Raw genomic sequence first — 23,602 nt, forward strand, 5'->3', positions numbered from 1 at the left:
CTCACGGGCCCAGCTGCTCCGCGGCATGTGGAATCCTCCCGGAATGGGGCACGAGCCCGTGTCCCCTGCATCGGCAGGGGGACTCTCAACCACTGCGCCACCAGGGAAGCCGTAACTAACTTTAATACACCACCACTTGTTGAGTTTTGGTATAGTAACAAAGTAAAATATCCCCAATTAGCTGAAAAGGCTATGACACTCCTCCCCTTTCCAACTATGTATCTTTGTGAGGCTGGCTTTTCTTCACATACTTCAACCAAAACAGCATATTGCAACAGATTGATTGCAGAAGCCTGATGTGAGAATACAGCTGCCTTTCTTTACACCAGACAGTAGGAGTTTTACAAAAATGTAAAACAATGCCATTCTTTGCACTACTTTGTTTTTAAAATATACATATAGTTATTTTTTAATAAAATAGGTTATTTATTTTAACATTTAATAGATTTATTAACCAATTTAATTTAGTTAAATATTTAAAAATTTTGCTCCATTTTAATTTCCAATTCAGTAAATATAAATAATCTCTATCCCCATAAACAACAGCTCATTAGGGTCCCCATTAATTTTTTTTTTTTTGCGGTACACGGGCCTCTTACTATTGTGGCCTCTCCCGTTGTGGAGCACAGGCTCCGGACGCGCAGGCTCAGCGGCCATGGCTCACGGGCCCAGCCGCTCCGCCGCATGGGGGATCTTCCCAGACTGGGGCACGAACCTGTGTCCCCTGCATCGGCAGGCGGACTCTCAACCACTGCGCCACCAGGGAAGCCCCACATTCATTTTTTTTAAAAAGATTTAATTTTTTTTAGAGCAGTTTTAGGTTCATGACATAGATTTTTCATATACCTCTTCCCCTCCCACATGCATAGTATCCCCCATCATTAACATCCACCACCAAAGTGGTGAATTTGTGTACAATTGATGAACCTATATTGACACATCATTATCACCTAAAATCCACAGCTTATGTTAAGGTTCACTCTTGGTGCACATTCTATGGGTTTGGATAAATGTATGACATGTATTCATCGTTACATATCATACAGTATCATACAGAGTATTTTCATGGCCCTAAAAATCCTCTGTGCTCCTCCCAGTCATCCCCCTCCCTATCCTCATTAATTTTTAAAAGGGTAAAGGGATCTCAACACCAAAAAAATATAAGATCCTCTGGATTAATACATCCTTTTCCTAGTGATTTGTTATCTGTGCCTAGAGCAAGTTTCCATCTAGTCACAGGTCTCTTCCATTGGACTTTTTGTCTCTTACTGTGCCAAATACCACATTGACTTAAATATGACCACACTATAACCAGTCTTGGTAAGGCTGGTTCCCCACCTTGTTCTTTCTTCTTCCATTTGTGCTGGTTATTCTTGGTCTTTGGTCTTCCATAGAAAGTGGGACACACAAATACTTTTTCCTTTTACAAAAGTAATACATATTAATGCAAACAATTTTTAAAATACAGAGTTGTGAGAAAGTTAAAATTACCCCGTTAATATTCTGGTGTGTAGCTTTAATATTTTGCATATATTTTATTATTTTTTTAAAGCAATTAAATTTTTTTCTTTTTTTAAAACGTTTATTTATTTATTTTTTGCTTGCGTTGGGTCTTCGTTGCTGCACGCTGGCTTTCTCTAGTTGCAGAGAGATGGTGCGTGAGCTTCTCACTGCAGCGGGTTCTCTTGTTGCCAGGCAGGGGCTCTAGGCACGCGGGCTTCAGTAGTTGTGGCGCGTGGGCTCAGTAGTTGTGGCACTCGGGCTCTAGAGCACAGGCTCAGTAGTTGTGGCGCACAGGCTTAGTCGCTCCGCGGCATGTGGGATCTTCCTGCAGCAGGGCTCGAACCTGTGTCCCTGCATTGGCAGGCGGATTCTTAACCACTGCGCCACCAGGGAAGTCCCTGTATATATTTTATATTTATACACACATATACACATACACACATACACTTGTATATATACACAGTTTCATATTTGTATACACACACTTTTTGTATATACATGCCATCAAAACAAAAGTAAGGTCATACTTTACCTTGTTTTTTTTTTTTGCTGTACGCGGGCCTCTCACTGCTGTGGCCTCTCCCGTTGCGGAGCACAGGCTCCGGACACACAGGCTCCGCGGCCATGGCTCGCGGGCCCAGCCGCTGCGCGGCATGTGGGATCTTCCGGGATAGGGGCACGAACCCGTGTCCCCTGCATCGGCAGGCGGACTCCCAACCACTGCGCCACCAGGGAAGCCCTACCTTGTTTTTTATATCTAGGTTTTTACCCTTAGTATTATTATGAATATATTTCCACGTCCTTTAGTGTTCTTCTGCATTATCATTTTGAATGGCTGCATGGTATTGTGTTTATGGATGTGCATTATATATGTAATAGTTTTCTATGCTAAAATTTTAGATTCTCTCTTGTGTTTCACTCTTAGAAGCCTTACTACAGTGAACTTTCTTGTCGCTGTCTTCATGCACATGCATGGTTCCTTAGCATCAATTCCCAGGAGAGGACTGGTTGGCTTAAAGTGAGGGCTTCAGTTGTGAGAAGCTGGGATCACTTGGACAGAGGCAAAGGTTGATGGAAGACAGTGGGGCAGGACAGACAGAAAAGAGTAGTGCTTGCAAGGGTTTTGGTCAAGGTGAGTCCCAGTGAAGTAAGAAGGGATATAAATGGGGGAGGGTCCTGTCATCACAGCTCATTGCCATGACTGAGATGTTTGAAAGGGTAAGAGAGAAGCAGAATAAGCCTGAGGATATTGTAGGGATAAAGGAGTAGCCTCAGCCTGGCACCCCTAGGCCTTCCCAAGAGTTCACGGGAGAGAGGAGGTTTTCTCAACGGCAGAGGCTCCAATGCTTTCAAGCCTTTGGGGATCTGAAGCGAATCCTCTGTTGCTCTGCATTAAGACCTTCCCTCTGGCTTAACTCACGTGAGTCCACTCTGGACAGTTCTAACATACTAGCTACATAGGGACCATCAGGGTGTGGCATGATTTATGGGCATCTCTGATGTGGGGAGCCAGATAGTCATCTTCCCTTAGTGAATGCCGAGTGGGGTTGGTGGGCAGCGATGGGGCCTGGGCAACTGCGGCTGGGTGCACACAGCCCTCAATGCAGCCCCTGGGCCAGGAAGACCAAGATGGAGGCCTGGTCCATCTTTCTCTTACTAGCTGAGTGAACACGGGTATGTTCTTGAACCTTTCTGGGCTTCAGCTTCTGCAGTTGTATATTGGAGCTAACTAAAACCTGCCTCACTGGATGGTTGAAAGGATTAAACTGGACAGCATATGTAAAGCATCTACAGGGTGTGGGCACTTTGAACTGCATAGTAATCTTATTTTTTTGAGTAAGTCATTTAATCACCCTAACTTCAGTTTCCTCATCTGATATATGGGGATAATAATATATATCTTGTGATAATTAAATAAGATGAGATGTAGGAAAGAGCTGTGAAATGAATATCAACATAAATGTTATTGTTCCTGGGCACGTGTTAATGGTTGCCCCAAGTGTGTACAGGTGCCACTAACAACCGCTGAGGGTCACAGGTTGTCCCGCACAGCAGGTTTCACCGTGTGTGTAGAGGAGTCGGATGTGTACAGTGCCGGGAAAGTAAAGGACAAAAAGGTGGAAGAACTGGCTGTGTTGTAGCATCTCATCTTATGCTAGGATTAAATTTCAAGGTCAGAGCATGAGGTCAAAATCATAAATAATTAAGTTTACGCTTAAAGCTCCTGAATTTGCTCACAGAGCATCTCTCAGTAAGTCCAGTAGAACCAGTTCCTCTTCAGCATAGGGTAGGGTTGGGCACCAGCTAAATTGCTGAACTTAGATTTCCGGGCCATGCTGAAGTAAACAGCAGCATCGCACAGTGAGAGGCGCCTGGGAACGGAGAGCAGCTGCGGGAATGGTCTTAACTCTCCTCTCAGGCCTACTCTGGGTCCTGTGCTCCATTCAGCTGTGTGTCCTTTCACAGATATTTATTGAGCACCTAGTGTGTGCCAGACACTGTGCCAAACAGTAGGGAACAGCAGTGAAAAAACAGACCATTGTACGTTATTTTCTGGTTGGGGGAGGCAGACAATAAACAAGCAAAAAAGACAGTTTGTGAGATGGGAGCACTATGGGAGACAAAGCAAGACAGGGGTTAGGAAGTTCTGGAGTGGCCAATTGCAATTTAAATGGAGTAGCCTGGGAAGGCCTGCTGGGAAGCTCTTATTTTCATAAGCCCTGCAGGGAGAATAGGTGAACCCTAGGAACAACCAGTGTAAAGGCCCTGAGGCAGGCAGGAAGGTGCCTGCATGTTTGTGGACAGTGAGCCACCCCAGTGTGGCTGGAGTGGAGGGAAGGAGGAGAGCCGTAGGGATGAGATCTGACGCTGTAGGGCCTTGTGGGCCATTGTGCTGACCTTAGTTTCGTCTGGGTGAGAGAGGAGGCCTTTGGAGAGTTTTGAGCAGAGGAGGGACAAAAATATGCTTACTGAGATCATTCTGTTTTGTGTGTTGAGAAAAGCCTGAAGAGGGACAAGGGAGCTAGTTAGGGGACTGTTACAGTGGTCCTGGTGAGAGACAGTGGTGGCTTGAACCAAAGTAGTGAGACCTAGTTAATTCTGGATATTTCAAAGTCAGAGGCACTGCATCTACTGTCAGATTAGATATGGGTATGAAACAATGAGTGAGTTCAAGGGAGGCTCCAAGGGTCTTATCTTGAGTCTCTGGATGGACTTGCCATTAATCAAGGTCAAGCCCGTGGGAGGAACTGGAACAGTGGTGTGTGTATACATGTGCATGGAACTGGGTTTAAGTTTGAGATCCTACCGGACACCCAGGGGGAGATGTGGAGTGGGTAGTTGGATGTAAATGAATCTGGATCTCAAGATGGAAGTTCAGGCTGGAGCTCTACATTTGGAAGTCATCAGCATAATAGATGGTACAGCTGACACTTGAAAAATGCAGGGGTTAGGGGTGCTGACCCCTGTGCAATCAAAAATCTATGTATAACTTTTTTTTTTGGCTACACTGTGACATGCGGGGATCTTAGTTCCCAGACCCTGTGCCCCCTGCAGTGAAAGCATGGATTCTTAACCACTTGGACCACCAGTGAAGTCCCTCCATGTATAACTTTTGACTCCCCCCAAACTTAACTACTAATAGCCTACTGTTGAGTGGAAGCCTTAACCATAACATAAACAGTCAATTAACACATATTTTGTGTATGTATTATATGCTGTCTTCTTACATGAAAGTAAGCAATAGAAAAGAAACTGTTATTAAGAAAACCGTAAGGAAGAGAAAATACATTTACAATACGGTACTGTATTTATCAATACCGAAAGCGTACATCATCTATTTACAAGATGAATCGTCTGTCAGTACCTACATCAATATTGTCTTACAAAAAACACTGTAGATATTACACATATTACTAACACTAGACATCAAAAATGAAAAGAAAATGTGAAAAAGAAATTCATTTTTATTTACAGGTATAATGATTCATGCACTGATAATGAAGAAGCAGCAATATGATTGCTTTATGGTAGCCTAGTGCAGTCGATGGGGCTGTGTACGGTTTGTCAGTGTGTGCGTAAGTTTTGATTAACTTTTTATAATAGATATGTGTGTATTTTATGGTAGTAAATGATAAAATAGACTAGTATCTACATATATTCTGTGCATTCATGACTTGCATCTTTCTTAATTTTTTTGGTATTTCTAGGTTACATAGTTCATTTGCGAGTTTTTTCCAATTGTCGCAAATCTCCAAGAATTTTTCCAATATACTTATTGAAAAAAATCCTCATCTAAGTGGACCTGTGTGGTTCAAACCTGTGTTGCTCAAGGGTCAACTGTATTTAAAAACCATTTAATGGGATGAGATCTTCCAGGGAGTGAGTGTAGGTAAAGGTCCAAGGCTGAGCCCTTGGGCTCGCCAACATTAAGAGGTCAGGAGATGAGAAGGAACCAGTGTGGAGACTGGGAAGGAGCAGCTGGGGAGTGAGGAGGAGGAATGGCTGAGTGTGGCATCCTGGACGCCAGTGTTGAGGGCAGAGGGGCATGGAGAGAGGTCGTCCCTCTCTCTCTGAGCACTGTGAGAATGTGAAATACACATGATGTAATTCCACTGTACTGTCACGATCAAAAATGCACCATTCCAGTAACGTGTGGGAGTCTAGAAATAGCAGCTGGAATCAGACAGGCACAGCATACAGTTCCTGTGCTATGCTCTAACATAGCCTGTGGACGGAAGTCCAGGCTGAGAAGGGCTTGAGGCGCAACATGGCACAGTGGCCTGGCTCACAGAGACTTGGATGTGCATCCAGGTGCTATAAGCCTCAGTTTCCCCATCTGTAAAATGGAGCTCGAATAACCTCCGCCTAGAGCATTTATGAGGATTCAGAGAGAAACTGCACCTGCATTGCCTAGCAGGCCCTTGAACCTACCAAGTTCTATAAACATTAATGATTCTGTGACTCACCAGTCCTCTGCTGTGCGTTCTAAATGCGGCAGTGCAGGTTCCTCACTCGGTCACAGCCTCACGGGGATGCTCCGTGCAGATCCACTCACCTGTTTCTTGCCTCCCCCCGCAAATGAGTCACGCCACTCTTGTCATTCCAAGAAATCTTAATTTCTTTATTGTTTGATTTTTTTTTTGACTCAACAATTTTTTAAACTTTTTTTTTCTGAAACGTTCTTGTTATGAGCCTTTTGTTTTCTCGTTAAATGCACTCGACCCAAAATTGGTTTGGCATATCGAAAAGGAGACCAAGGAGGGACTGGGGGCATGGGAGGAGAGGGAGGAGGCCCAAATGGACAGAGAGAAATTGAGGGTAAGAGAAGGGGAACACAGAGACAGTGAGAAAGACACAGGGAAAGAGGTGGAGACACAGAGAAAAAGGCAAGGAAAACCAAAACCAAAGCCAAAAAACCCCCACCAAACCCAGAGAAAAATAACAAGATTTGAAAGCAAATGAATTCAGGAGCCCAAGGAAGGGAGTAGGAGAGGAAACCAAGACCCTTCCTTCTTTATACCGTCCCAGCTGGGGTGGGGGCATCAAGGCACCAGGTCTGGTTGGGGTGGGGGGACACCTGGGCTCTCGGGGTAGCTTTGTGCTGGACTGCAGTGGTTTCCAGCCCTACCAGGGGGCCCTGCCACACAACTCTGAGGCCTGGGAATCCACCTTGGTGATTTTGGCTGGAATGGGAACCAAGGGACCCGCTGTACCCTCTCTCTCCCCTTGACTGTTGGAGTCTGGAGAGACAAAAGGAGGACTGGGCAGGGGAGAGGACGCAGGACTCCTTGCTTGCCCCCCAGTCCCCCTGGGAACTCCCCCACCCCACCCTCTCTTCCAGACCTCTTTGCTGGTCAGAGGCATTCTCTGACTAGCTGGGCTGATGCCTGGGCCGGGCCCACTCTTCCATCTACCCTTGTCTCCCACCATCTCTTCACAGGTCTCTAGCCACCCCTCCCCAAAGAGGAGTTCCTGGCCTAGCGAAGCCAAGGAAAGCCACGGAGCTGTCTCCTGCCCTCCTCACAGAGCCATCCGTGCAAGACCGTTCCTATCCTTACTTCAACTGCCCGTCCAGACTCACCCATGGTCTGGTGAAACGGGTTAAAACTCCCTACCAGAAAACAGATGGAACCCACCTTTACCTTCTCCCCACACCTGTCCCCCCACGTGGGACAAACCACCATCTTTGGGTCTGTCCCCTTCTCCCCTAACTGATGGGGACAAGCCAGCCCTAGCTCCTCAGGAGAAGGGAGGGGCTTTCTAGCAGCAAAAAGGGTCCCTCCAGCCACCTATCTGTCCCTTTCCCCCAGTTCCTCCCTGGAGTTCCTCCCCCTTAACCCAAAGTTCATGGCAGCAGCAGGCTGAGACCCGAAGATGTTTGAAAACTCATGGCACTTGTGAGAAAGGAGGGAGGGACAAAAGAGATGAGGGGTCAGAGCAGAGGTGGAGGGCCACCCCTGGGGAAATGGCAAATGACAGGGCTGGGCTAGTATGGCAGTGGGACTATGCTACCCCCAAAGAGTTGGGGGGGGGAGTGTTGCTGGGAAGGACAGGGTGACAGACTGGAGAGGGGACCAGGAGAGGTACTCAGGAGACATCCCAAGCCTGGAGCTTCCAGCATCTGCAGGTTTGGGGTTGAGCCCTCTGAACATGGGTGTCCTGACCCCAGCCAGACCCTGGTACCTGGCTTTGCCTCCCCTGCGGGGGTGTGTTGGGTAGGGAAGGCAATCTCTCACCTCTGGCCTCCCCACCTCGTGAAGAACCGCCTCACCGCCTCTAGCCCTCCCTCCTCAGTCATCTGTCAAACCCTGCTGCCCTCATTTTCCTTCCCCTCTCAACCTCTCTAGGCAGGAAATCAGCCCCTTCCTCCCAGGCCGAGTCCCAGAAGCAATGTACAAGAAGCAGGAACTCCAAGGGACAGTGCAGCCACCTTGGCAAAAGCATCTTTGGGTGTGAGGGTGCCTCCCCTGGGCCAGTGGGGAGGGGACAGGGAGACAGGCCCCAAGTCCTGGGGCAGGCAGTGAGGTACACGCCCCAGGAGGGCTGACTGATGCCAGGGAGAGGCGGATCAGGGAAGGAGGCAACAGAAACAGGTGCCGGGTGCCGGAAAGGAAACGGGTTCTTTGTTTCGATGTTGCTTCTAGATTTTGTTTTCTGTCTCTGGATTGTAAAAAGCTGCTCTGGCGGCCCGCCCACCCGGCTGGGGATGCACACGTACACAGAGAAGTCCTGGCTGCCAGGGCCCGGCGGCGCAGCTCTGCCCCGGAGAAATCCCGGGCTGGCCGGGCCGCAGGCTCCTGGTGGCTTCAAGTGATGAGATTTTCTTTCTTTTTTTGTCTTTTTTTTTTTTTTTTTTCCTTTTCCATTTCATTGAAATATTTACAGCAATGGGGACGGAGGAAGAGGAGAGAGGGAAGGGGTAAGAGGGCCCCCTAGGGAAAGATCCAAGCCCAGGACCCACTCCCCAGGGAGATCCAGACCCAAAATCTGCTCCCCAGATAGCCAAGCCCACAGGACTGGGAACTGCTCAAATATGGCCACCCCTGTGGGCTGGGGGCCCTGCGGGGAGTTGTGCTTCATCAGGAGTCGCCCCAAGGGAGGGGGTCATTGGGTGCACTCAAGGAGGGCTGAAGGGGCAGGCTTGCTGGGAAGGCTGGGACGAAGAGCAGAGAGAAGGAGCTTCGGAGAAAGTTCCACCTTTAAACCACCAGCCACAACCGCCCATTCCTCTTGCCCCGGGGCTTTCTCCCCGGCCAGAGGCCCCAGTCTCCGTGGAGCAGGGAACTGTAGTGCAGAGGAACCTGTCCATCTGTCCTGTCCCCACTGCTCCATCCCGGTGCAGCTGGCAGCACTCTGGCTGCAGAGAGAGGAGCAGCTGATGGGTTCCATCCAGCAGGGCCTTTGACCCAGGGAAGCCAGAGCCCTCACTTCCCTTCAGGGAGTAGGACGAGTAGGGGGTGGGAGGGGGAAGTCAAGAGTGGGCTGCACCCTTCCAATTTCTCCTTCCTCACTCCCCTGGGGACCTCCTGGTTCCTCACTGCACTTGCCCCAAATTGAGCTGGTGCACACGGCTGGTGGGAAACCCTGTCTGTGAACCCTGTACCTTGGGCCCCCAGAGCAGAGCCCCCGAGGGGCCTGGAGGGCCCATGGCCAAGGGGCACATGGAGAGAGTGGCCCAACAGCCAGTCTCCATCAGCCTCCCTCTCCCACCAGAGCCCTACCCAGGGTTCAGTCCCCGGCCTGGGACACCAGCCCCTGGTCCGTGAGGTCCCTCAGAGACTGGTAACCAGTTGCATCTGCCCATCCCCATCGGGCCCTGGCCCCTCGAGGCCTGGGGCCGCCAGGTAGCCCTCATGGCTGGGCCGCCGCACCTGGTAGTAGCCCTGCAGGGGGTTCCGGGCCACCAGGGCCGGCGGGCGCGAGGTGTAGTAGATTTCGGGGGGGCCAGGGGGTGCAGGTGGGGGTGGGGGCAGAGCCTCACTGGGCCCCTCGGGGCTGCTGTCCGGGTAGGAGGGCGAGTCCCGCAGGTTGGCCCCGCTGGCGTAGAGGGAGTCCCGGCCCGGAGGGGAGGAGAGGGGTCGGCTGGTGGCCCCATCCTCCGCTGTGCAGCTCTCCGACTCGTCCAGATCGCTCTGGTACAGCACCGACTGGGCCCGGGGCAGCAGCAGTGGCTCCTCCAGGGCCTTGTAGAGAAGTTCGATCTCTGCCCGGTCAGCACCCCCGGGCCCGCCTGCCTCTTCCTCGCCGCTGCCCCCTGGCACTGGCGGCACGGGGGGCTCAGGCGGTGGAGGGCCCCTGGCTCCGCTGCCACCACCCCGAAGGTTGTTGTGCACCAGCTCTGAGATGATCATCTTCTCGAAGGCAGCAGCGTCGGCCAGGTTCCGGCCTCGAGGTGGCTCAGGGGCCCCATCCCCTGGAGGGAAATCCCCACTTCGCAAGGAGTAACTGTTGTTGAAGTTGCCGTTGAGGGGCAGCGTGTCCATGCCGCAGGCTTCTCGGCCTCCCAAGGGATGCTCTGCAGGCAGAAGGGAGCTGCTCAGAAGGAGAGCCGGGCAGTGAGAGGGGCGCAGGCCATGTGGAGGGGGGTGCCTGCTTTCTCACCTGGCTTTCCCTGGGTTCACCCCTGCCCCTGGGGACAGGGGTCTTGTATTCCCTCTCTTCCTCACTGGCAGTGAGGACACCAGCTCAGCAGAAGACTAGTGGAGGTACGTGTGGGGACCAGTTCCCTCAAGGTCCCCTCCCAGCTGGGGGCTTAGAGTCTCAGCAGTATGAGATCTGGGTGACCAGGTCCCTTTCCAACGCTCTGACCCCCCCATCACTTTCATTCCCCACCTAACGCAACACCCTCCAGCCAGCTGCCAAGCCAGAGACTGTGTGTGTGTGGGGGGGCGGGGGGGCACTTGAGTTCTTCTCTCTAAGTTAGGCCATTTGAGGAGGCCACTGTCACGTTCCCCTCCCGGCCTTGGAAATGTTACCAGGAAACAGTCACACTTACTGGGTTCCCGGTAGCTCCCTGCAGACGCCGGCCAGGAGGGAAAAGAGAGAAGGAGAGAGCGGGCTCAGGATGCCAAGTCTCGGCTCTAGTTCAGGAGGCACAAGGATGCCACCTGACCTGGGCTGTCACCCTCTCCTGGCACCAGAGTGCTCTCACCTGGGGAGTTGAAGACGGCGGGTGAGGAAGGATTGAAGCCCACCGACTCGGCGATGAGAGTGTTGTAGGGGCTGGTGCCCCCACGGGGCTGCAGCACAGGGTTGGTCAGCAGATGGTTCCCCATGGTACCTGCCCAGGAGGTCAGAGGTCACAAGGCGGCCAGGAGACCCGGGCTCGGGAACCTTGAGGGACTGAAGCTGGGGGTGAGGGATCCAGTCTCACCTCGGTTCAGGGTGGGTGTGCTGTTGATGTCGCCCGCCATGAAAGAGGATTCCGTCTGTTTCCTCACGGTGTCGTTCCACATCCTCCGGATTCGGCTCTGGGGACACAGCTCAGACGTGAGGGAGCCCTTGGGCCGCCCACCCTCCACGATCTTTCTGAGACCACTTGCCTGATGAGCACCACCAGGGACCTGGGCAGAGGACTGCCCTGCCTCTTGGGCTCTCGGTTCCAACACTCAGCCCCAGGGAGCCCTGCCTGGCGCCCCAGCCCCCGGCCCGGATACCTGGGTCCCCGTGTAGTAGCGGGTGTTGCTCCGCATAGCTGAGGTCTTGAGTGAGCCGTGAGCGCCCCCGGGCGGGGAGCGAATGCAGCAGTAGGAGTGACGCAGGCACTTGCTATACTCCTTATGCACCTGGTGGGGTGAGGAGGACAGGCAGTAGGTGCCCCCGCCTTGGAGGTCCAGCGACCAAGCTCCTGGTGGGCATCAGAAGCCCCACTGTCTCCTGTGTCCCAACAGCCAGCCAAGAGGGCTCTCTTCTCACTCAGGCCCATCCTCCTTTCTCCACCTCCACCAATAATTTCTCATCCGTTCATTCACTCAGCAGATCTTTAATGAGCATCCTCTATACGCCAGGCGTGGTTTAGGCCCCGAGGACAGACACAAATCAGACCCAAGGCCCTACTTCTCAGAGCTGGTATTTTCTAGCAGACAGAGATTGAACACGGGTGAAACATCAGTACGGTATGTAGGGCGTCTGATGGTGTGAGGTGCTGCCGAGAACTATGGCCGGGAGTCAGGCAGTGCTGTCGGTGGGGGTTGGGGGCACGATTCCAAAAAGATCAGGGCAGGCCTCACTAAGGAGACATTTCGGCAAAGACCTAAAAGAAATAAGGCAGTGGGCCCTGTGGATCTCTGGGGAGGGGCAGGGGACAGGCCCTGGGGAGGGTCCATGTCTAGGTGTCTGAGGGAGCAGAAGACAGAACATGGCTGGAGGGAAGGGAAGGGGAAGCCCAGGTTGGACCATATGGGCCTGGGGGCCTCTGTAAGGATGTCACTGTGTGTCCGATGAGGACCATGGGACAGTTTTGAGCAGAACAGTCAACCTTGCATCCAAGACTTGTGACCACTGCCTCCTTCATCCCCTCCTTAGCCTTACCCACCTCACTGTCCCCTAAGACCAACAACAGTCTGACCGGGCCTCCCCACTGCCTTCAGGATGAATCTACAAATGCCTTGGCTCAGTTTCCCCGGCTTTAGTCTTGAGTCTACTGCCCATACACCCTTCTCCACATTCTTCTGCTTCTGTTATCTCCTTAATTAATTTTTTTTAAGATTCAGACTTGAACACACTTTATTTTAAAAATAAACTTCCTATCACCACAAAATTCACAGTTTATCCCACGACTATTAAAGTCGGAAATGTTCTGTCTGGGTGGCAGCCAGAGTCATCTCCCTCCACATGCTTGACTTGTGCCCTACACCCTGGGGAGGGTCCATCAACCATGTCCCTGCCCTGTGCCCTCCCAACTCCCCAAATCTGCCTCGCTTTCTTGTTCCTCTAGGCCCCTGTATCTTGCTCTTTTCCAGAACCCTCTTCACCCCTGCCTAAATCCTCCCTGTGAGCCTGTGCTTCCCTCCAGGCAGACACAGGTCCTTCCCACTACAGAAGGCAGGCACCTGGTCCCTTCCCTGGACCTCACCTTCTTCTGTAAGGCGCAGTGAAAGACGAAGATGAAGACCCCCTGGAAGGCGTTGAAGGTGGTAAAGAGATAGGCCATGACTACCGACTCCTTATTGATGAAGAGGAGGCCGAAAGCCCAGGTGAGGCCCAGCAGGAAGAGCAGCGCAATGGCCCCCAGGGCCCAGGATCTGGGGAGAGGTGGAGAGGGAACAGGGACATCAAAGTCCCCGCCAGCAGAGATGCCTCCCCGAGAGCCCTGCTGCATGTCCCTCTTTGAGCGGGCCTGGACACTGCCCTGGAATGAGCAGGCCTGCCCAGTGACACTTTCACCCAAGCTGAGCCTGAGGGGCAGGAAGAGGTCAGGGGTCAGGGTTCTGTGAATGGCCAGTCATTCTCCTGCATCCTTCATCCTTTTGGCCACATTTCTGGACCTTTAAACTATCTTTTGCTGCCTATCTGTCTTTAAGTTGCCTTGAAATGGACTCTTTTTTTTTTTGCCGAGTCGCATGGCTGGTGGGATCTTTAGTTCCCCGACCAGGAACTGAACCTGTGCCCTTGGCAGTGAAAGTGCGGAGTCCTAACCACTGGACCGCCAGGGAATTCCCTGCACTCACTTTTTGAACTCAGTCTCACCCTTAACAATTATGTGCCTAAAACCACAGCTGGATGTGCTAATACCATGTTTTCTAATACTCGTTAAATAGATACATAACGAACACAGTCAAACACCATGTTCGTCCTTAAAATCACAGTATGTGACACCAGAGGTGAGAACACCACCTTTTAGGAAATGCTGGGAGAAGCCTGGAAAGTCCCAGGGCGTGGGTGGGGCGAGGGGGTACTCACTTAATGTTGTCGAGGCGACTGGAGTCGGGCTTGAGCACGGACGAGCTCCGGATCATCTTGTGTAGAGTCACCATGAGGAACACCAGGTTCACCTGGGGGCGGGACAAGGGGAGGGGCTGGGCCAGGGTCCCTCTGCCTCCTAGCGTCAGCTCCCGGCCAAGTCTCAGCCACGAACCCCCTTCTTCAGGGTCCCCTCTGCTGGCACACCTGCCCCCAGGTGCCTGCCTACTGGTGTAACTGTTAATGTGGCTCCCGGGGTCGGGGGGCAGGGCCCACAGCCTGACACAGAGCAGGGGCTCAAATCATAGCTCCTGGAAGGATGGACCTCAGTGCTGGAGCTCTACAGGCCCACTCTGCTCTCGCTTTCTTAGTTGGCTGCTCAGTTCTGATGCTTTTCAAGGGCCTGGGGAGAATGGGGGCCTTGGGGTCAGAGCTAGGCTGGATGAAGGACAGAGACTCAGTACTGGGGGTGCTGCCTTCCAACTTACCACGATAACAAAGGAGACGGGCCCAATGAAGCTCCAAATGAAATAATTGTCCACTCGGAGCCAGCAGCTGTGAAGGAAGCAGGGCCGGGGTATTGAGAGGTGAGGGGGGCGGGCTCTTCCCTCCCTCTGACTCCAGGAGCCCAGGGACTCTGCTGGCTGCGGCCTCGGGGCTCAGAAGGGAGGCCAGTGCCCTGAGGGTCCTGGCCCAAGGGATGCTGCAGAGCAGGGAGCCAGCAAGGAGGAGAGACTCGGGGGGTGAAGGGGGGCACTCACGCCTTCTCGGTGCCGTAGCTGCGGTAGTCGATGGCGGCTGCGATGCCCACCACCAGGGCTGGGAAGCAGTACCCGCCCAGGTAGTAGTATTTGGTGCGGGAGTACTCGCTCTCAAACACCTCCACCAGCAGCAGATAGAGGTGCACGCCCTCCAGGCACAGCCAGGAGAAGGCAGCCAGGAAGAAGTAGTGCAGCAGGCCAGCGAAGATGGGGCAGGCAATCTAGAGAGCGGGGAACACCAGAGGTGAGGGGCTGCCCCAGCCGGCCGGTGTCCTCTCTCCCCCCATCCTCTCCTGCCTTGGAGTCCTGCTCACCTCATATTGAGTCTTGTCTATCCCAACCAGGAAGAGCAGCTCGGCCAGGAAGAGGTTGATGCACAGGTTCTTGTGGATGGTGTTTCGGTCAGTCTGCAGTCCCCGTAGGAAGCAGAAAGTGGAGATACAGATTGCCAGGCAGACCAGGGAGATGACGATGCCCACCCAGGTGATGACTGACAGCAGTAGCTCGTTGATGCGGCCCTGGTACTGGGGGAAGGAGCAGGGGGTGTACTTAGCGCCTCTGGTCTTGCACGTGGCCAGGGCTCAGCTTAGGTGCCAGCTACGGGCAAGGCCGTGGGCCATGAGCACCACTGGTGCAGCCCACCTGGCCTCCTGACCCCTGGCCAACTTGCCGGCCCCCACCCCTCTGCAGGCGGCACGCTCACTTCCTCATGCTCTGGAAGGCTCGTGGAGAGATGACAAAGGTGACACCAACGTGCTTCTCCAGAGTGCCTTGGGAGAAGGTGGGACCGTGACCAAAGAGAACCAGACGTGTGGCCTCGTGCCCCGGGCAAGACTCAGGCCCCCCATGCCCACGAAGCTGGCCTTCCCCGGCACCGCCCATGCAGCACTTTCTATGATGCCATGCAAAGCCGGGCCAGAAAGTGGGCCCGCCCGGAGGAGCGGAGCGCTGGCCAGCTTACGATCTCGCGGTGAGCCATGAGCACGGCAAAGTTGGTGAGGTGGCTGCAGGCACACGTGGTGTGGGTCTTGTTGGACTCCACCAGGCGGCAGCCCTGGGTTGACCAGTAGCCCAGCATGGATCGCTCCGAGTAGTTCCAGAAGGAGCAGTTAGCGTTGAAGTGGTTCTTGGCCTGTTGTGTGGTGGTGACCGCGGGGTCAGATCCGCGGAGTCCCACTCCAGCCCGCACACCCAGCCATGGGGATAGCGACAGTGGGAGACAAGTGCCTGGGGCTTTGGGCTCCAGGTGACAGTCTGAGAACTCTGGGGACAAAATGGCCCAAGCTGCTGAGGTGGGGGCTGGTGCCCCAGGGAGGGGTTGTAACTTGCTCTTGGGGTGGGTGAACACACGGTAGTGGGGGGATACACAGCCAGGGACCATGGGGGATGCTGGGACCCTCACGGAGGGAGGGGGCACCTCGGCTCACCTCCAGGTGGGCCACAGTGAATATGACAGGGTCCATGAGGAAAACTCGGCTGGACTCCTTGTTGATGGACGCTGCGATGACCTGGGAGTTCACCACCAGGGAGGCGCCCCCCAGGCCCCCCGCGCCCGCGTCACCTGCCAGCTTCACCGTGGCATTCTCGGTGGACAGGAAGAGGCCCAGGTTGTTGTAGAGGATGAAGACAACTTTGACCACTCCTGGGGAGAACAGGCGCAGCAGGGCGTGTTGTCAGCCCCTGGCTGGTGGGCAGCTCCACCACGCTGGCCGCCAGGACCTCTGAAGCCAGGCAGGCTGCAGCCCAGGCAAGTGGGGCTCTGGGAGCCCTTCTATGGGACCACTGCTCAGTTATAGGCAGTTTCCAACGGCAGGGCAGTGGGCCAGGATACACAGGCTGGGTCCCTGGCCCACCTCTCACTTACTGTGTAACCTTGAGCAAATCCCTAACCTCTCTGGACCTTAATCTCAAATGGCACAATCCTCCCTGAACTATGAGGATGAACTGCTATTGCACAGGAGTGAGCCCTACAAACCGCAAAGTGTCCTTGGTTCTGTGGGGCTTTGAGGCAGGGGGGTCTCCATGAATCCCTGAAATGTTAACACTAGCTTGAATGAAGGGCATCTCTGTGTTGCCATGGGTCCCAACCTCCTTTCAGGTTCTTCAATCCGATAAAAGCTAAGCACTGCCGTCCTCCACGAGAGGAGCAGAGGTGCCGGCACGGGGCTCGGACACTGACCGTTGCGGCTGTTCTGCTTGATGGTGTTGGCGGACAGCTGGATCGAGTTCTCGCTCGGGTACTCCTGGGGGAACACCAGCTCTTGCACTTGACCCTCTGTGTTCAGGACTGTGACCTCGAGGACTGTGGGGACAGGGGACGGCAGGGCACACAAGGTTGGGGGTCTGTCCACAGTCCAGAGGCCCGGGCTGTGGCAAGAGGTCCAAGGTCGAGGGCCAGGGTATCCCCCATGGTCTCCAGGCCGAGTGGGCCCCACTGTTCAAGATTTGCACCCGGACTTGCCCTAGCACGATTGTAGCACTCACCCACATTCGGCTTGGCGGCCAGGAAGCGGGCAGGCTCCCTGACATTGTCGGCCAGCAGGAAGGCGCCCTCCTCTAGGACGTCCAGGAGCATGGTGGCCGTGTGCACCTGCTCGGTGGCATTCATGTCCTTCCAGGACTCAAGAGCCTCTGGCCGCAGCAGGTTGTCCACCGTCTCCACCACGGCCTGCAGCGGTGCGGGGGCAGCTCCGTGATCCCCCACATCCTCGAGTTCCCCAGGCTGGGCTCTGCGCCCTCTGCTCCGAAACTCCCAGCGCCACCTGGGGCCTGCCCAGGAGCGACAAGGGCTGCCCCACCCCCTCGGCCAGCAGGAGCCCTTGAGCCTCACCTTGATGTAGTCCTTACAGGTTCTCTCTCGCTTGTGCATCTGGGGAAAGAGATGGAGGTGCTCTCAGGGCTGGTCTCCCAGCCCCACTCCTCTAACCCCGACACTCACGTCTGGGCCCCAGGGAGCTTGCTCCTCTGCCTCTGCCACTGACCTGGGGCTAGGCCATGAGCAAGAGCCATTCCTAAGGGAGCCCACACCCCCAGGACCATCCAGGGAAGTTCAGGAGGGAGCCCCAGTAGACCTGGGGTCTGTCCTTCCTTCTTCTCTCGTCACCGTGGGTGGCAGCCCAGCTCCACAGTAACAGGCTGGCTATCTCCTAAGTTCCCAGGGCAGTGCCCCCTGCCCTGCTGGCCCTGCCACCAGGCCCTACCTTGTTGTAGTTCTTGCCGGCTGACTCGCGCTCGATGGGCCGCAGGGCCTGCAGCTGGGCATCCAGGATGTCCAGCAGTTGCTCCATCAGCTTCACAGAGGAGGACACATCACCCGCATAGATGGAGCCCCGGGTGTGGCGGGCCAGCTCGCTGGCAATGTTGGCTGCGTTCTCCCCGCTCTTGATCTGTGTGAGGCGGGAGTGGGATGCCCCGGCTCTGTCAGGGACCGTTTGGCTTCCCTCTTCACGCGCCCAGCCTGCTCAGCCCCTCTCATCCCTCTCTCTGCTGCCCCTTCTCCCTGTCTGCCTTCTCCCTCCCCATCTATCTCTGCTCCCTCTGCAGGCCAGGGAGTGGACCCCTGCTTGTCTCCCCAGTTGTTCCATTGCCCCCACTGTGCCCTGTGCCCGGGCACCCAGGGCCTGCTGTGTGAGCACGTGCGCCTGACTGGGAGGGGCAGCTTCTGCTGGTACCTTCTGGGCCACCTGGTTGACCCAGGGGGAGGTGCAGTTGCTGAGGTCAGGGCCCCGGGGGTTCCAGAGCCCCAGGGCTGGTAGACACTGGAAGGAGGCAATTCCTGTAGGGACAGACACACAGGAACAGAGAAGGGAGCCACAGGGAAGGAGAGAAGGATGGGCCAAAGCAGGGAGAAAGGAGATGACAGAGAGAGGGGGACGAGTGGGTGAGGAGAGAGGTGAGGGGAACATGGAAGACCAGACATGAAGCAGGCCGGACAGTCAAGAGAGGTGTCACCCTGAGGTGACATAAGCCACTCCTTCTTCCCCTAAACCCTCCCTCTTGGCTCCTCTTCCGTCTTTGGGTACCACAGTTGGAACCTTCTAGCAAAGCTCGCCTTGGTAGCGCCCCCCCCCCAACGAAACCTCTTCTGATCCTCCCCTTGGGATCCCTAAAGCATGCGGTCCAGCCCCACCCTCTCTGGCACTTCAGCTGCTGTGTCCTGTCACCAGCTGCTCCTAGGCCTGTTCCATTTCAGTCTGAAGCCAGGACTCAAGTTACCTCCCGTGGGCTCCCTGCAGGGTCCACCCAGCGCTTTGCATGTGGCGGGTGCTTAGTATTGCAGGAGGGGATGGGGGACGAGGCGTGGGGCACTAACTGAGCTGCTGCTGTGTCCTGGGAGCTCTGCTGGGCTCTGGGGACACAGCTGCAGACATCAGGCGTGACCACTGCATGAAACCCACACTCTGCCAGGGGAGATGGACAGGTAAGTGCATCTATGCTGAGCTGAGTTAGGGGCACGTCCCCTGTCCCTTCCCTGGCCAGACCCAGCAGTGGCCATTCCCCAAGCCAGCTGCAGTGGAGGTAACCTTGGCTCTGCACTCACCTCGAGTCCCCTTGGGGCAGGGCCTCTCCACCAGCATGCCCTGCTGGGTGGCCGGCCACTGGACCCGCCGCACCTCTCGAGGTTCACAGAAGAGTTCCGGGGACACGTGCAGATTGGGGGCGGGGGGCCGCCGGGTGCTGGGGGCGGGGGCAGTGGCTGGAGGTAGGTCAGGTCCCAGCTGGTTGATGGCACCCACGGGGTGCGTGGTGAGGGGCGCCCGGCGGAGTGGGGTGGTGGCCGCAGGCGAGGCTGTGCTGGTCAGGGGTGTGGGCCGGGCTGTGGTGGTCGTGCTGAGGGGTGGCGAAGTGGCTGGGCCTGGAAGGGAGAGGGGATATGAGACGGGGTTACCCCCCTGCTTCAGGCCTACTGAAAGATATCCTGGTCCCCACTAGGTCTGGGAGAGCTCCCCTGGCCCGTCTGCCCACAGAGGTCCCTCGTACCCCTGGGACCACCTGAAGCACTGGAAGGTGGCAAAAATTCACTCATTTGTACTTTGAAGTCTGAGAGAGCAACCACAGAAGACGGGCCAGGAAGGTGTCTGGCGGCTGCTGTACACAGCCACCTCCCATCCTCATTCTACTCTTACTCTGGTCTCTCTGACCTGGCCACGTCCCTTCCCTCTGGGGGCCTCAGCTCCTCCTTTTGGATTAGATGGGACTCCCTGGAGCTGTGGAGCTGCTCAGAGCTGGTTTAGGGCAGCTGAGGGGGCAGAATGAGACTGGAGGGGCCCCCAATCCTGGCCAACATCAGCAGCTCAGCTTTGCTGTTTTACTGATACTGGGCTTCCACCCAAGATTTTGGTTGAAGGGATTCCAGGGCTCAAAATGCACAGGCCTCTAGGAGACATAGTGCAGCTTGGTTAAGAGCCCAGAGTCCTTGGTCCAAATCCTCAAATGAGCAAGCTAATCCCATACTCACTCAGTGCTTGGGTTTCCTCATCTGTAAAACGGGGCAATAATACGCCCTGTCTCCTAGGCTGAGAGGATCAGAGGAGTTAATTGGGTGCTTAGAACAGCCTCTGTCACATTGCCATGTCACACTGCTATTGCCTCCAGGGCTCCCCCGAACCCACCTCCAGGTCCCCTAAGATGTCACAGAGTGCACCGCCCCCCCCCCCCGACCCTGGGACCTAGGGGGCGTTTGGGAGCGAACTTGAGCTGTCCTCACCAGCACTGGGGTCGGGTGGCCCGAACTCCAGGCTATAGCGCACCACGAAATAGTTGTTCCAGACATACAGCTGGTTGTCACGAGGGTTATAGTCAACGGAAGAGACGAACTGGTAGGGGTTGGGGAAGGCCAGGCTGACGGGTTCCTCGCGGTTGGCGTTGGTGTTGAAGGCGTAGTCCACGCGGTTGCCGGCCGCCTCGCTGTCGTCATCCACGTACACGGAACGCAGCACGTAGAGGACGCCGCACACCATGAAGGCGTTGGATGCCGAGCGCTTGTCGTAGCCGGTCTCCCACGTGCCCTCGAAGCGCAGCGTGTAGGGGTTGAGCTGGCTCACCACCAGCCGCCCGTTGTTGCCCTCGGTGGCGTAGATGACCCACAGCCCATTCTCGTCCACGGCCAGGTCGATGTCGGTCTTGCCCCCCCAGCGGTAGGGCGAGGTATCGTGGTAATTGGCCGTGTTGATGACCGTCTCCCCGCTCTTGATGCGCGTGCGCAGGTCGTACTTGACGATGTTGCGCGTGCGCTCCTTGTTGTAGAAGACGGCGCCATCGTAGACCACGAAGCCCGTGCCATCCACACGGTTGGGCAGGCGGTAGGTGGTGGTGTGGCGCGCCGCCACGTAGTCCTCCCATGAGGCGTACTCGGTCAGCGTGTCGGTGCGGTAGGGGATCCAGGGCATGACGTAGATGCGGTCACCCGCCTGCAGTGGGTCCTTGCACCATGCGCCAGACTGGTGCTCCGATTCGTGTGTCGAGGTGGGGTCCAGCACCTTCTGCAGAGTCCCTGGGCACACGAAGACTGGGCCAGGTGGGTGGGCGGGGAGGACATGGGGAGAGGAGCAGGGGCAAGGGAGGGGGAGAGAGAGAGGCAAGTTGGTCACGCGGCCAGGGGGATGCCAGGCTGTCCCCTCCTGCTGCTGCAGTCACGGTTACTTGGTAGGGCTGGTGATGGGAAGGGGGTTTCCGGGCTGGGACCCCTGCCCCGCCCAGCTGCCCCTCTCCCTGGAGATGTCAACCCTGGAGGCCATTAAGAGCAGGGTTAGTGGTGGGAGGTAGTGCCCCTCTTTCCTTCCCTGGCTGCTAGAGACCCCACAGGCTGGGGATAAGGGGTTTGGCAAGAGGCATCCCAGAGAAGATCTCGTGTGTCTTAAGCAGGAGTGGAAAGATTTCCTCACTGCAGCCACTGGTGGCTTTGAGGTTCCAGGGACTCAGGGCCCTGCCCCTTCGCCATCATCTGCGCCCCCTATGGAAGAGCTAGGGTCAAGGGTCCCATCCTTCACCAACCACACCAGGACACAGATTTTTTTTTTAAAACTCCATTTTCTTCCTCCTGCAAAAACTGCAAGGTAGAGTGATGTTTCCGTACCCACTGTGGGTGGGTGTCAGGAGCGCACTTCTATTCCAGGGTGGGAGAGGCACCCGAGGTTCCTGATGCAGCCTGTGGCAGCCCCCACCCCCAGTACCCATGAAATCAGTAGCCGAGGAAGGGTATTCGGAAAAGTCCAGCCCCTCCTGAGGGTGCCCAGCCCTGCCCCCAGCCGGCAGGGTCTCTCATGGGGTTTATTCAGCAGCAGACACTGACACTGGTGCACAGGGGTGAGGGGGAGAACTTGGGGAGGGAGAGGACTCCCGGGAGAGTTGGGTGGGGGGGAGGAGAGCTGTGTGGAGGGAAGAGAGACAAGGTGGTGGTGGTGGGGCTCGGCGAGGTCCTGGCTCCAAGGGAGGCACACTGGAGAGCACCTGGGAAGAAAGGGTTAGTGCTGGCGAGGAGAGAGGGGGGTGAGCAGAGAATTCACTCCAAGGCCCAGGCCCGACTGAGGGTCCCTTGGGGGGGCAGTCCCAGGTCCAGCTCAGAAGGGGCAAGGGAGGGAACCAGGTGCTAGGATAAAGACCCAGCCCGCCCCCAGCAGGCCCCCCCCGACCTCCCCTGCCCTGACCCCGATTTACCTGCAACCATCCCCGGCTCGGGAGGAGGGACCAAGGCAGCGCTGATGTCAGAAAGGTGGGGGGCCCCGCCCCACCCCCCCATTCCCTGAAAAGGAGGAAAACCTCAACTGCATCTCGTTGGCCACCAATAGCCTGCCCACCCTTGCCCAGTCACGTCCCAGCGCCGCCTACTCCTAGCCTCCCCTTACTGACCCGGTGGGGCGTCTGGACTTTCACAGTGTGGCCAGGCTCCCCTCCTCCTCCTATAGAGGTGATGTCCCTCCATCCAGAATGGCTGGGGGCCTCCCTCCCACCTCCCTGCTAGCAGAACCCACGGACAGGCCAGGGTGAGAGTTTGTAGTGAATTCTCTGCTCCTGCTTGGACTGTCACCAAAGCAGCTGGCCCCGAGGGGACAGGGAGGGCTGGGACTTGGTGCCGGCTTGGGGGGTGGGGGCTTGGCCCCAGTGGTTAGAGGGGCTTGGACGCTTCTCATTCCCCCACTTCCAGCCTCATTCTTCAGGAGGCTCAGATGGGTGGGTGCGGATATCCAGCCCTCCCTTCACAGCAGCAGGGTGACATTTTGACCCAAGGGTCTCCAGGCACAAAGCAGCCAGGAGCATGCCCTGTTTTAGGAGGGGGAGGGGAGCTTGGGGCTCCACCATCTCCCTGTCCCCAATGCCCTGAGGGGTTGGCCTGCACCTTCTGTCCAGTACACTGGCCTCTGCCCTTTTCCCCTGTGCCTGGGTCTCCCCTCTCCCCAAGCTAGGTCCCCTGCCAGCTTTGTGACGACTGAGCGGATGTGTGTTTGTGTGTGTGTGTTGGGGGGGGCAGTGGGAGGTCTCAGAGCCTGGCCTGGCTGGCAGGGCAGGGCGGAGGAAAACGTGGTTAGAGGTTACCCTGGGGAAGGGGGAGAAGATGAGGGTCTGCCTGGGGCCTTTGCCAGCAAGGACCCCTCCCCAGCACCAAGCTCCCAGTACCTCCTCTGCCCTCCAGCCTCCTCCCACCCGCCCTTTGAAGAGAAAAGATCCCAGGCTGCCGTATCCAAACCACCACCGGGCCTGCAAGAAGAGTGTCTGGTGCTGGGTGGGAGAGAGAGACTCCAGGAGAAAGAGAGGGAGAGAGTGGAGGGGTGCAGTGAGGGGCAGGGCGGTGGGCTAGTTGCCCAGGCCTCTGTGAGATGGGGGAAGGGACAAGGGGGAGGGGAGCAGCTCGGAGGGACACCACCCCACCTCCCTCAAAGGGGATGCTCCACCGACCACCGTAATTTCAAGGCAAAAGTGATCCTGAAAGGTCATGCCTT

General features: G+C 55.8%; 1 protein-coding gene across 3 annotated transcripts in view; it reads right to left on the minus strand.

The window, feature by feature from the left end:
* Positions 1-6,604: 6,604 nt before the first annotated feature.
* Positions 6,605-23,602, minus strand: part of ADGRL1 (adhesion G protein-coupled receptor L1) — a 47,341-nt gene continuing 30,343 nt past the window's right edge. The window contains exons 1-20 of one of the 3 annotated variants that reach the window (XM_081232803.1): positions 21,742-22,194; positions 20,374-21,174; positions 19,207-19,521; positions 18,338-18,441; positions 17,867-18,052; positions 17,497-17,535; positions 17,151-17,334; positions 16,846-16,968; positions 16,094-16,308; positions 15,628-15,798; positions 14,981-15,190; positions 14,667-14,887; positions 14,394-14,460; positions 13,906-13,997; positions 13,079-13,247; positions 11,661-11,789; positions 11,378-11,474; positions 11,156-11,284; positions 11,000-11,017; positions 6,605-10,519 (exon numbers count right to left, since the gene is read on the minus strand). In XM_081232803.1, the coding sequence (XP_081088929.1) occupies positions 9,777-10,519; positions 11,000-11,017; positions 11,156-11,284; positions 11,378-11,474; positions 11,661-11,789; positions 13,079-13,247; positions 13,906-13,997; positions 14,394-14,460; positions 14,667-14,887; positions 14,981-15,190; positions 15,628-15,798; positions 16,094-16,308; positions 16,846-16,968; positions 17,151-17,334; positions 17,497-17,535; positions 17,867-18,052; positions 18,338-18,441; positions 19,207-19,521; positions 20,374-21,055 (3,894 nt within the window). In that variant the 5' untranslated portion in view covers positions 21,056-21,174; positions 21,742-22,194 and the 3' untranslated portion in view covers positions 6,605-9,776. Of the gene's footprint in view, positions 10,520-10,999; positions 11,018-11,155; positions 11,285-11,377; positions 11,475-11,660; positions 11,790-13,078; positions 13,248-13,905; positions 13,998-14,393; positions 14,461-14,666; positions 14,888-14,980; positions 15,191-15,627; positions 15,799-16,093; positions 16,309-16,845; positions 16,969-17,150; positions 17,335-17,496; positions 17,536-17,866; positions 18,053-18,337; positions 18,442-19,206; positions 19,522-20,373; positions 21,175-21,741; positions 22,195-23,602 lie in introns of those variants that run through there. The other 2 variants (XM_081232801.1, XM_081232802.1) reach the window with 2 other exon arrangements.

The sequence above is a fragment of the Mesoplodon bidens genome (assembly GCF_964165515.1).
Source record: "Mesoplodon bidens genome assembly, chromosome: 4".
Lineage (NCBI taxonomy): Eukaryota > Metazoa > Chordata > Mammalia > Artiodactyla > Ziphiidae > Mesoplodon > Mesoplodon bidens.